The sequence below is a fragment of the Lepidothrix coronata genome, unplaced genomic scaffold (genome assembly GCF_001604755.1).
Source record: "Lepidothrix coronata isolate B3197 unplaced genomic scaffold, Lepidothrix_coronata-1.0 Scaffold25, whole genome shotgun sequence".
Taxonomy (NCBI): domain Eukaryota; kingdom Metazoa; phylum Chordata; class Aves; order Passeriformes; family Pipridae; genus Lepidothrix; species Lepidothrix coronata.
This window is the reverse complement of record NW_016690205.1, coordinates 2,900,199-2,912,421: the sequence shown is the minus strand read 5'-3', so window position 1 is coordinate 2,912,421 and position 12,223 is coordinate 2,900,199. Positions and strand designations below refer to the sequence as shown.

General features: G+C 44.9%; 1 protein-coding gene across 1 annotated transcript; it reads left to right on the top strand.

The window, feature by feature from the left end:
* The first annotated feature begins 2,190 nt into the window (after positions 1 to 2,190).
* CUNH10orf88 (chromosome unknown C10orf88 homolog) lies at positions 2,191 to 6,945 on the top strand. The gene is made up of 5 exons (XM_017809354.1): positions 2,191 to 2,368; positions 3,420 to 3,492; positions 4,041 to 4,247; positions 4,953 to 5,422; positions 6,396 to 6,945. The coding sequence occupies exons 1-5, from the start codon at positions 2,259 to 2,261 to the stop codon at positions 6,622 to 6,624; spliced, it is 1,089 nt and encodes a 362-aa protein (XP_017664843.1). The 5' UTR covers positions 2,191 to 2,258; the 3' UTR covers positions 6,625 to 6,945.
* The last annotated feature ends 5,278 nt before the right edge of the window (positions 6,946 to 12,223 follow it).

Sequence of the window (12,223 nt, the reverse complement as noted above, 5' to 3'; positions counted from 1 at the left end):
GGGAACGGGAAGTAAAATTTAATCCACTGGGCTTGCGAGAAAACTGGTCAGACAGCTTAATGCAAATAAAAAGCAGCACATTCTTAAATGCTGATTGGAGAAAGAGCACCGAGCCGTGCCGGGAGCAAACTGGTTTATTCTAAAGGACTTTCATACCACCGTGAGACCTTAGGAGATTAGAAACATAAAATATTGCTAGTAAGAAATACAGTGTTTAGGATGTTTACCGTAGCTATTCCAGCTCAGCAAAAATACTCCAGTGTGAAACAATCTACTCTTTGAAACTTCAGCTTGCTGTTTTCCATTTCTTCATCTTTGCTTTAAAAATATCGAATATACAATGCATATGAACATGTGGAAACCCTATAAACACATGGAAAACCCACAAACACGTGGAAACCCCCAAAACAGGTATTTTACCCAGTCCCTCCTACATTAAATGCAATTCTCCTCACTAAAAGACTATAATTTTGTGCAGATCATTGCTCTCCCAGAATCAGAATAATCTTCCATGCAACCACATTGTCACCAAAAGCAGAAAATAAATGCTCCTAAAACCCGACAGATTTGCAACGCATTTTGGAACTACCAAGCACATTTAGAAACACAAAAAGGAGACCGAGACAACACAGTTTTTCACGCTAAAACATTTGCATTAATTAATTTTAATTAATTCTTTAATTAAAACAGAGCAAATCCATTTTTCCATTGCTGGTAAATCCCATAAAACAATGGCTTGGGTGACAAAACACAGAGATGCTGGCTGTATTTTTAATTATAGCTTGTGCAAAGCCTGCTCAGGTCCATCTCCCGACAGTCACACACCCAGTGAACGTTCCTGTGCTGAGCCCCGGGTGGAAGCAGAACTCGATACCCGTGTTCCTTGGGTCTGTGTCCGTGCCACAGCTTCAGGAGCAGCTTTCCCTGACTCCACAAGCCGGGATCCTAATGAAAATTAAATGAACCCCATCTTTTATTTATAGCCTCTTTTATTCATAGCCTCTCTCCTGTGTGGTGTGCCATCAGCACACAACTTGGGAGAGAGAATCCAGTAGCTCTGAACTTTGCCATATTAGCAAATTTCACAGAATCACAGAATCAATTTGGTTTGAAAAGATCTCTGAGATCATCAAGTCCAACCTATGACTCAACATCACCCTGTCAACCAGACCGTGGTACCCCATCTGCGGACCATGGGCAGAGGGACCAAATGGAGTTTGTAGCCAGGTGGCTGTCACAGAGTCACGGAATATCCTGAGTTGGGAGGGACCCACAAGGATCATCCAGTCCAACTCCTGGCCCTGCACAGACACCCCAACAATCCCACCCTGTCCCTGAGAGCGTTGTCCAAATGCTCCTTGAGCTCTGTCAGCCTTGGTGCTGTGCCCACTGCCCTGGGGAGCCTGTTCAGTGCCCAACCACCCTCTGGGGGAAGAACCCTTTCCTGATATCCAGATGAAACCTCCCGTGACACAGCTTCAGGGTCGGCCTCTTCTCCCAGGCAACCAGCGACAGGAGGAGAGGACATTGTCTTAACTGCGCCAGGGGAGGTTTAGGTCGGGCATTAGGAGGAATGATCAGGCATTGGAAGGGGCTGCCCGGGGAAGTGTTGGAGTCGCCGTTCCTCGAGGCGTTCAAGGAAAGACTGGACGTGGCTCTCAGTGCCACGGTCTGGCTGACAAGGTGGTGTAGGGGCACATGTCGGACTCGGTGACCTCAGAGGTCTTTTCCAAGCGCGCCATCCCGACATTCCGTGACCCCCGGACAGCCCGGGTGCACCTCCCGGGTACCGCCGCGCCCCAGTGCGCACGCGCGGAGCCCGCTGGCGGCGCAGGCGCGTCCCGGCGGCGGCCGCGCTGAGGGCGGTCGGTGCTCGCTCCTTTCCCGCTGCTCCCGCTGCCCGGGGCGCCGCGATGTCGAGCGGCCGCGCTGCCCCGGAGGAGTCGGAGGAGTCGGAGGAGTCGGAGGAGGGAGCCCCGGGGCCGCGCTGTGTGTCGGCGCGGTGCTCGTGGCCCTGCGCGCCGCCGGGCGGCCTGTCCCGGGCGCTGTGCCTGCGGCGGGGCCCCGCGGACGGCGAGCCCGGGTGAGGGCGGCGGGCGGGCTGAGGGGGCGCCGGGCGGGGCCGGGCGGCGGCGGGGCTGGCGGGACAACGCGTCCGTGTGGTTTCCCCCCGCAGCGGCGAGCCCGTGGTGGTGGAGCGGCGGGAGCGCGGGCAGGAGCCCTGCGAGCTGCGGCTGGAGTGCCGGCCCGGCGCCGGGATGGTGTCCGTGGGGATCCTGAGCCAGGCCCGCAACATGGAGGTGTACGTGGGAGAGGAGTACTGCGGAACCGGCCGGGGACAGAGCCGCGGCCACCGCCGGGACACGGGGTGAGTGCGGGGCGCGGCGGGGCCGGGGGCACTCACGGCCTCCAGGCAGCCTCGTGTTTTGTGTGTGTGTATCTCTGTGAGGGGCTCCTGCCGTGAAAGACCTGATGTCTTTAAAAAAAAAAAATGAGGGAGTTGGGTTTGTTCAGCCTGGAATAGGGAAGGCTTCGGAGTGACCTAATTGTGCCTTCCAGTGCCTGAAAGGAGCCTTCAGGGGAGATGAAGAGAGACTATGAAAGCATGGAGTGACAGGACAAGGGGGAATGGCTTCCCACTGCCAGAACAGGTTTAGATTAGACATGTTCATGTCTAATTTCATGAGGAAGAAATCCTTCCCTGTGAGGGTGGTGAGGCCCTGGCACAGGTTGCCCAGAGAAGCTGTGGCTGCCCCATCCCTGGAAGTGTCCAAGGCCAGGTTGGATGGGGCTTGGAGCAACCTGGGCTAGTGGAAGGTGTCCCTGCCCATGGCAGGGGAGTTGGAACTAGATGGTCTTCAAGGTCTATTCCAACCCGAACCATTCTGTGATTTCAGGATAGATCTCTTGTATCTTTAATAAGTAGTCATCCCACACTTTAAAGGAAAAGAGAGAAAATTAAAGAAGGTTTTGTTTTCTCCTTTGATGCTTCCTTCCATACTTTGCTGGGGGAAATAAAGCAACATTTCTGTTTTGTTTGTAAGCCATTACATGGCACATCTTAATTAGCTAAATAGAAAGCAGAGGACTCAGAGCCTCAGGGAAGGTGTGTGAATAACGCAGTGAGACTCAAAAGCTTCTCTAGGACATAGTGTATGTACACATACAAGTGATTTTTTATGTACATGTTTTGTAAGATTCATTACAAGTTGCATGTAAGCATTAAAACTGCCATTAGAAACTAAAAAACTGCTCAAAACTAGAAACTAAAACTACTATTAGAAACATTAAAACAGCATTAGAAATATGTTGGGTCCGTCTTGTTTCTTACCTAAATATTTACCAATGTAGTGTATTTCTACAAATAACAGTAGTACTTTGTGTATTGATGTCACAGCTCATTTATTTTATTTTTGTAGTGAACCTGAAGAGGTTACTTTATACCACAAGTACCATAAGTTTGAATGCCCTGCGCCCTCCTGTAGAATTAAGGTAAGGAATTAAACACAGTTGTTGTATTTTTCTTGGTATTTTTAATCACTGAATTGACTAAATTGCTTTGCTCTTCATCAAGTTATTGGCTTTATACCCTTCATCACTTCATATAACAACCTAAAAATTTGTTAGTTGGGTACTTTGTCTTGATAGCAGAGTTCTTTTAAATTTGTATCTCAATTTTCATGAGGACTTTATATGATACAGGTAATTTAGTCTTAGAGAAAAAATGTCATAAACCAGATAAACTGCAGATCTGTAATTAGAACTGTTAACTCTGATGTGGTTAAATAAGCTTTTGTAAATCATTTGGCCGCTACTCTTACATGCTTAGGAGATTAAGGCCTGATTTATCTTTGGGGCACTCAGGCACCGGTCATAATTTTTTGGGGAATAATAGCAAGGAGAAATTGGCTGAATTTCCCTGGAAAAGAGTCCAGCATAGTTCTTCCCAAGACTCAAAGGACAGTGCATTGTCCCCTGTGTACAAAGAAACTGAAACTATTTTTTTCCTAACCAAAATATTTTTTTTCTTCTTGCAATAGCTGCTCTCCTTTGGTGAGAAACAAAGAGTACTCATCAGTAAAATAATTATAGAAGTGAAAGCAGTGTCTGCAAAACTAGCAACTGATTTTCCTTCACTAGGCTCAAGCATAGATCTAGACAGAGTGCAAACTATAATGGAATCTATGGGATCTAAGTTGTCTCCAGGTGCTCAGCAGCTCATGGACATGGTCCGATGTCAGCAGAAAGTAAGTCACTGGGCTTTTCTGTAACCATGAACAGTTCTGATCTCAGACCTTTCCAGTTTAAGAATGTTCTAAATTGATTTAGTGAAAAAGATTTTATGGTTTTTTTTTTTTTAACCCACGCTTTCTGCCATTTTGATCTGCCACTCACGTGAGTGCAGTGAGTAAAGATTGTGTACTCCAGGAATGACTGTGCATACACCAAGTCCAGAGTTAATAACTCTTCATTATTATTTTAAACTTCAGTGTCACTGCTTGTCAAGGATGGTGGGCACGTTCCCTGGAATGTTTGGGATGTAGGTAGATGGGCTGGTTTTGACCTTTGCGGTCAGTATGAGTCATTATCACCTTCAACTAAAGGAAACGTGCTCTTACAGAGCATTTATTTGACTTAGATCCTGATCCTCTGGAGTGAACTGTTCCAACAGAATCCTGAATCCATCTGATGTTAAAAATGTTCAGTCCTGGGGACATAGTGTGGTAAAAAGCCAGTAAAGCTCTTTTCTTAGAGAATTACAAGATAATTAACATATCATGTGTACAGGGAAAACATCTTCCTGTGCTTTTCCATAAGAATATCATTCAGAACTACTTTTAAAATCTTTACACCACACTAGTAGAATGCTGAGTTATATCTATTGTTATTACTGTATAATTTCCAGTATATTTTACTACTTTTATTAATTGTATTATTTTTCTTCCCACCAGAACAGTTTACCTCTTGGAGACAAACTTAGTTGGATCTTGGGGAAAAATTCCAGCTTTGGAGGTGACCATGCAATAGATGGATTGCGCAGTGCAGCTGTTCAGTCATCACCAACTCACTCAGCCAGTGAACCTTTGCCTGTTAAAAATCATTTAACAAGTGAAACAGTGTATAAAGACTTAAAAATAAGTCGTGATCTGAACACAGAGGTACCTGAGAGAGGAAATACTTTTGACTCTGAAAGACTTGCTGCCCAGCAAAATGCAGTTGACCTCAGAAATGATTTGAAAGTCATGGGATCTTTGCACGTGCAGGAACAAGGGAGTGAAACCCCAAATGTAGCCAACCCACAGGTGCTTCTTCCTTTCCTTCAAAACTTATGCAGTCAGGTGAGTCACCTCCGGCTAAAAGATGGAGAGAGGCAGCTCAGGAAAAACTCACTGGCTAAAGAGGAAGGCATTCAGTGTGTTGGGTGAGTTAAGTTTGTGATACTTCTGAAAGTAGTAGCTTTACTGTATTTATTGACAAGTTTAAACAAAAAGAGTAATGTCAGGATTTTATTCTCATTAACAGCAATAGTGAATCTTAGATCATGTGTTTTTGAAGGCTGTGTGGCAATGAGTGTGATTACAACTAGTTTTTCCAATGGGCTGCTTGAATGTGGGAGTTTTTTTGGAAGAAATCACATCATTTGTTGTTACTACACTGTTTGTCTTTTACCTCCATTTCACCTCTTATAATTTTTAAACAGTATGTTCCTGCATTTCCATACACATGGTTTGTCTTTCTTGTCTTATACTACATTTTTATTTTGACTCCTACTTCCCAAATTCTTATCTTCCTTTTTTCACACAATGTGACCCAACCTTCTTGCTGTACTTAGTGTGTACCTGTTCCTACTCATCTGTTGGCATTTACAGAGCAGACTTCAGCCTGCACCCAGTTTGATACCTAAGGAACAATAGTGGAAACTGTGAGATATAGGAATGTTATGTAGGAACTGGGATTGCAATAGAGTCTGAATGTCTCCAGCTCCTGAAAGAATGCAGTGTTTTTGAAGAATGCAGTGCATTCTGCATAGTTTGGATAATTCTTGAAGCATTTCTGCTGAGAAGGACAAAGTCTGCCATGCTGACAGAATTTGAACTTTGTGTGTACTGTTGAGTTGTGTGGATTTTGTTTTATCTCACTAAGCTCTCTAATGCATCATTGAGACTTTGAAAAAATAAGGCTGAAGAAAGATGACTATATACCATAGAATATTGAAAATTCAAATATGGTAGGCAGGGTATTTTACTTGTGCTATAAACCTAATGCTTTCCACAGTTCACTGCCTAATAAATGAGATTTTGCATTTAAAACAAGTTCAAGTGCCCAGATCTCTAATATGCTCCTTGTCATTAAGAAATAGGTTATACTTACTCTTATATTTGCTCTTTTTACAGAGTGGAACAACAGCCTATTTGCTCCTATTTGGAAAAGATCATCTCAAAAAATATGGATCTGATGGAGAAAAAGCTAATGGACTACATTGATCAGCAAATCCAGGCTCTTCAGGCACACATAGACAATAAAATGGTTCTCTTGATGGACTTGGTTCAGAACTCAAAGCCAAACAAAATTTCACAAGCACACTATGATTCTAATGAAGGGTTTTCCAATGGAGAGAGATGAACAGAGATGGAGGATTTCAGTGTAAATATTTTAAGGGCAATTACACTTTACAAAGCTTAGTATTTATGGATTGACAGCTGTAAGGAACCTCAGTGTTGTTAACTTGCATTTTGTTACTGTAATTCTACCCACTGTTGTACACAGTTGTTAGTTTTATGAAAGATCTTAATAATGTGTGGTTTTCTTCCTAAATATAAGAGTTTTGTATGCCCTTTGTGGCTTATTTATTTCAAGGACACATGCTGAAAGCCATATGAACAGTTCCCCAGTTTCAGTTTGAACTCTAAATAAACTGAGTTACTGCATATCTTTTTACCTGCACAGAATCAGTTTGCTTTTTTTGGAAGGTCACCCTTTATACTTCATTCTGTTTCTTGCTCTTTGATTGTGGGGTACAGGGTTCAACTTGGACTGTGTAGGGGCTTTATGGTAAAACCCCAAGTTGGGTACAAAGACATTTTGGGAAAAGATATCAATGGGGAAGCGAGTATTGACTCAACAAGCAGCACAGACATGTACAATCCAGTACCTTTATTTAATCTGCCTAATACTTTCTTCTCCAGGAAAAGTGATGTCTTTTAAGAAGACTTGCCCATCTTGATGGTTGTAACTCACAGGAGCAGATTGGGAAGGGAGTACGATTTGCTTTGAACAGACATCTTGCAGTTGTCCCTCAGCTAAACTGCCAGGTGCAGTTTCAAAGTGATTTAAAAAGATAAAAAGATTTTTTATTTTTTTGAGAAAAAAGGATCTTAATTATCTTGTACTTTATACCTGTAAAATTTGGTTTTACATGCTTGCTTAGAAACACCCTGAGGTAGACACATACTCTTTTTTGACTCAGATAGAGTTGACTTAAGATAGAGTACATGTAGGGAAGGCGGTTTACAATAGCAGCTCCTCAGAAGAAAGTAGTGTGCATTTTACTTCAAAGGAACAAGGATTCACTGTTGTGACAAGTATTTACAGGCACTTTTTCTCACTGCCTGCACCCAGGAATGCAACAGCAGGGAAAATGTGATTTCAGGCACTTTAAATCATCACCTTTGAGAAGCAGAGCAGCAGGGCTACGAGTGTGATGGAGTTTTGTACGAACTAAATGTGATTAGGAAACGCTCTGGCTCAGGATGAGCTTCCTGCAGGATGAGGACTTTGGCAGTGAACCTGCTCAGCCCATGCCAAGGCTCAAGCACCAGGTAAGAGATTAGACCTTGTGCCTTCATAGGAGACCTGTGAGATTTGGGCTTTTGAGAGCTGGACAAGTTGTTCATGGAGAAGCCCAGTTTCAGAATGACTCTACTCCCTTTTATGAAGGGATGAAGCATAAAAGGAAAAGTTGCTGAAGAAGTGGACTTTTTTTTCCCTCTTGTATGGCACAGCCTCTGGACTCCAGGCAGCCTTATTCAGTACAGGGCAGCTCGTGATATTTGTCATATGGAAACTGAATATTGGCCTTAAATAGGTTTCTCACAGTCAGGCCAGATTCACCAGATTGTCAACATTTAGTCCATCTCTATCTCTGAGATGACTGCTGTGCTCCTGTACGATTTTGCAATCAACAAGGTATTTTCCTGTATTATGAACTGAAAATTATTAATTTCCACTTTTTCCCCCACCGAGTCCCTCCAAGTAGGACAATTTAACATTAAAGTGCAGAAACGCTTTCTTGGCTCAAAGTGATATAACCTGAAGACATATTGAAAGAAAAAGACTGAAGCAAATGCTTATAATGAAGTTGATTTCAACGTACCACTTTTTTATAGTTCTAATCTTCCCTAATAAAACCTGAGCTATGGAAAGATTATAATAGTTTATATGTATTGCAGAGATTATACCTCAGTACATGTACAGTATTTTTTCCAAAATTTTAAAGTTCCTATTTAAGGGAAGTGCTCAGCATTACTGGTTACAAAGGATAATTATCCTTTGGTTTATCTCTCTTTGTGAGCTCAGAAAGCAGAACTGTGATGTGTGCACCTGTAAGGCAGGTTAATCTTCCTTAAATGCTCAATATTTGAATTATTTGGTACAATGGGGAGCACTGGAAGAAAACTTTGAGGGGGAAACAAAGTCTCGATGAGAAAAAAGCAGCAGCTGATCCAATTATTCTTTGAGAGAATTTATTGAAGCTTAGGCTTTTACAAATCTGCAATATGGGCCCAAAAGATGTGAAATTAAGGAACTAAATGACAGTTAAGATTAAATACCTTTAGATTTACACCTAGTGTATTGTGATATTAGAAATCAGTAGCAGATCCTGCAATGCAGTGGTCACATAGAGAAGTTGATCAACGTTTTCTGGGCAGAAGGAGCATTTTTGAGGCTGTTCTTACTGGGGGACAATAACAACCTCGACGCTGTCACTTGTGCTTCTTTTGCCTCTTGTCCTATAGCTTGGGGACCCTTGGGGAGGAGGAGGAGGGACTCCATTGCTTGGGAAGGGTTGGGGAGGAGGAGGAGGGGGGCTGTTGTCTGGGAAGGGCTGGGGAGGTTTAGAGGTTCCGTTGCTTGGGAAGGGTTGAGGAGGTTGAGGGGGTTCGTTGCTTGGGAAGGGTTGGGGAGGTTGAGAGGTTCCATTGCCTGGGAAGGGTCGGGGAGGTCGATGGGGTCCGTGGCCTGGGAAGGGTCGGGGAGGTCGATGGGGTCTGTGGCCTGGGAAGGGTCGGGGAGGATGAGGGGGTCTGTTGTCTGGGAAGGGTCGGGGAGGTTGAGGGGGTTCATTGCTTGGGAAGGGTTTGGGAGGTTGAGGGGGTTCATTGCTTGGGAAGGGTTGAGGAGGTTGAGAGGTTGTTCCATTGCCTGGGATGGATCGGGGAGGTCGATGGGGTCTGTGGCCTGGGAAGGGTCGGGGAGGATGAGGGGGTCTGTTGTCTGGGAAGGGTTGGGGAGGTTGAGGGGGTCCGTTGCTTGGGAAGGGTCGGGGAGGTTGAGAGGTTCCGTTGCTTGGGAAGGGTTGAGGAGGTTGAGAGGTTCCATTGCCTGGAAAGGGTTGGGGAGGTTGAGAGGTTTCATTGCCTGGGAAGGATGGGGGAGGTTGATGGGGTCTGTGGCCTGGGAAGGGTCGAGGACGATGAGAGGGTCTGTGGCCTGGGAAGGGTTTGGGAGGTCGATGGGGTCTGTGGCCTGGGAAAGGTCGGGGAGGATGAGGGGGTCTGTTGTCTGGGGAGGGTTGAGGAGGTTGAGGGGGTCTGTTACTTGGGAAGGGTTGAGGAGGTTGAGGGGGTCTGTTACTTGGGAAGGGTTGAGGAGGTTGAGAGGTTCCATTGCTTGGGAAGGGTTGAGGAGGTTGAGAGGTTTCGTTGCCTGGGATGGATCGGGGAGGTCGATGGGGTCCGTGGCCTGGGAATGGTCGGGGAGGATGAGAGGGTCTGTGGCCTGGGAAGGGTTTGGGAGGTCGATGGGGTCCGTGGCCTGGGAAGGGTCGGGGAGGATGAGAGGGTCTGTGGCCTGGGAAGGGTTTGGGAGGTCGATGGGGTTTGTTGTCTGGGAAGGGTTTGGGAGGTTGAGGGGGTCCGTTGCTTGGGAGGGGTTTGGGAGGTTGAGGGGGTCCGTTACTTGGGGAGGGTTGAGGAGGTTGAGTAGCTGAGATTGTCACTGTGAGAAGAGAAAATATGAAGTTAAACATTGTCCATGTTCTAAATACACTGATGACTCGTGAAAAATAGCAAACTGCTCACCACAGTTGAAGAAATAAATACCTGGTTTTTCAACTGTTGTGGACTCGGTCGTGACTGTCAAAGAGAAAACAAAAACCACACTTTGTGCAAAGCAAGAACTGTCAATGGGAAGGGAAGCAGTTTACTCCCAAGGTCATGCTTGATCCTGCAATTCTGACCAATAAATCAGAGCCACACATACCTGCAGCTTCAGGTGTTGTGTTTTCTGCAGGGGCTGATTGGAGACACGAGAGAAAACAAAACAGCAGGTTAGAAACTCTTTTCCCAGCACTGGAAAAGTGAGAGATACCTGAACCACAGGATTGCTGGAGGTCTCACTGGAGTGACTGGAAAATGGTGGTGCTGCCCAGGGCAAGCATTAGCAAATTGCCCGGAGCCGGAGCAGCCTCAGTGGGAGGAGAACACACCCCTGTGCAGGCTGCCTCTGCCATGGCCTCTGCAGGCTCTGACCTGCTGTGTGAAAGGCCCTGGAAACCTGGGGATGTTTGCTAACCAAAAGTTTGGGGGTTAATGAGACGAATTTCTAACACCCTGTGCCCACAGGAGTGCTGTGGTCTGTGCTGCCACCTCAGTGGGCACTGAACCTGCCCATTCCCATGGGAAGCACATCCCAGTTTGTGCAGCGATGGGGATGCAGCTCTGGGAAGTGCTGGAAGGCTGGCTTTCTTGGAGTGGGATGATCAAGTGCAGATCTGAGTTCACAGTGGTGCAGTGTGTCTGCCCCATTGGTTTCCCCTTCTCTGGTGCTTCCATCAGTGCCAGTATTTCTGCTTTGCCTTTCCCTCCTTTGCTGTGCAGGGAAGCCAAGGGAGAGACAATTGGGATAATCTCTGATTCCAATGACTAAACCCATGAGATTATACACAGGGAGACAGTCCATACATGATCAGAGCATGGGTAGACAACTAAACATGTAAGCCAGAGTAACACTGTGTTACTCACAAGTGTTAATGTCTGCTGGAGCAGCAGTAGGAGAGACTGTTGCTATGAGAAAGAAAGGATGAAATTAAATATTGTTTATATGTTAAATGTGTATTTTTCTCCTGACACCCACAGCATGTAAACCATAGTAATGATAAATTACTCACGAGTGGTAGTGTCTGCTGGTGCAGTAGTAGGAGAGACTGTTGCTGTGAGAAAGAAAGGATGAAATTAAATATTGTTTATATGTTAAATGTGTATTTTTCTCCTGACACCCACAGCATGTAAACCATAGTAATGATAAATTACTCACGAGTGGTAGTGTCTGCTGGTGCAGTAGTAGGAGAGACTGTTGCTGTGAGAAAGAAAAGATGAAATTAAATTTTATGCACATTTTAAATGTTTTTTTTTCACCAAGTCCCACAGTATATAAGCCAGAGTAATGTTGTATTATTAATACAGAAAGAAAAGGCAAAATTAAATATTGTCTGCATTTTAAGAAATACTTATGCTCTGAGACCTGTAGCATGTAAGTCAGAGTAACACTGTATTACTTACAAGCAGTAGCATCTGTGGGTGCAGCCGTGGGAGAGACTGTTGCTGTGAGGAAGAAAAGGTGAAATTAAATTTTATGTGCATATTAAATGTATATTTTTTTCCCTGAGACTCATAGCATGTAAGCCACAGTAATGCTATTTTACTTACGAGTGGTAACTTCTGCTGGTACAGCAGTAGTAGATGCTATTTCTGTGAGAAAGAAAAGATTAACTTAAATATTTTGTGCACTTAAAATGTATATTTTTGCCATGAGACATGTGGCATATAAGACAGAATAACACTGCAGGACTTACCAAGAATAGTGTCTGCTGGTGCTGCACTAGGAGAGAGTGTTGCTGTTGGAAAGAAAAGGTGAAATTAAATATTGCGTGCACGTGTGATAACACCAGTTATTATGTTTTTGTGTGTGCCCAGCCCCCTGTGAGAGCATTGCTCCGGGGAGG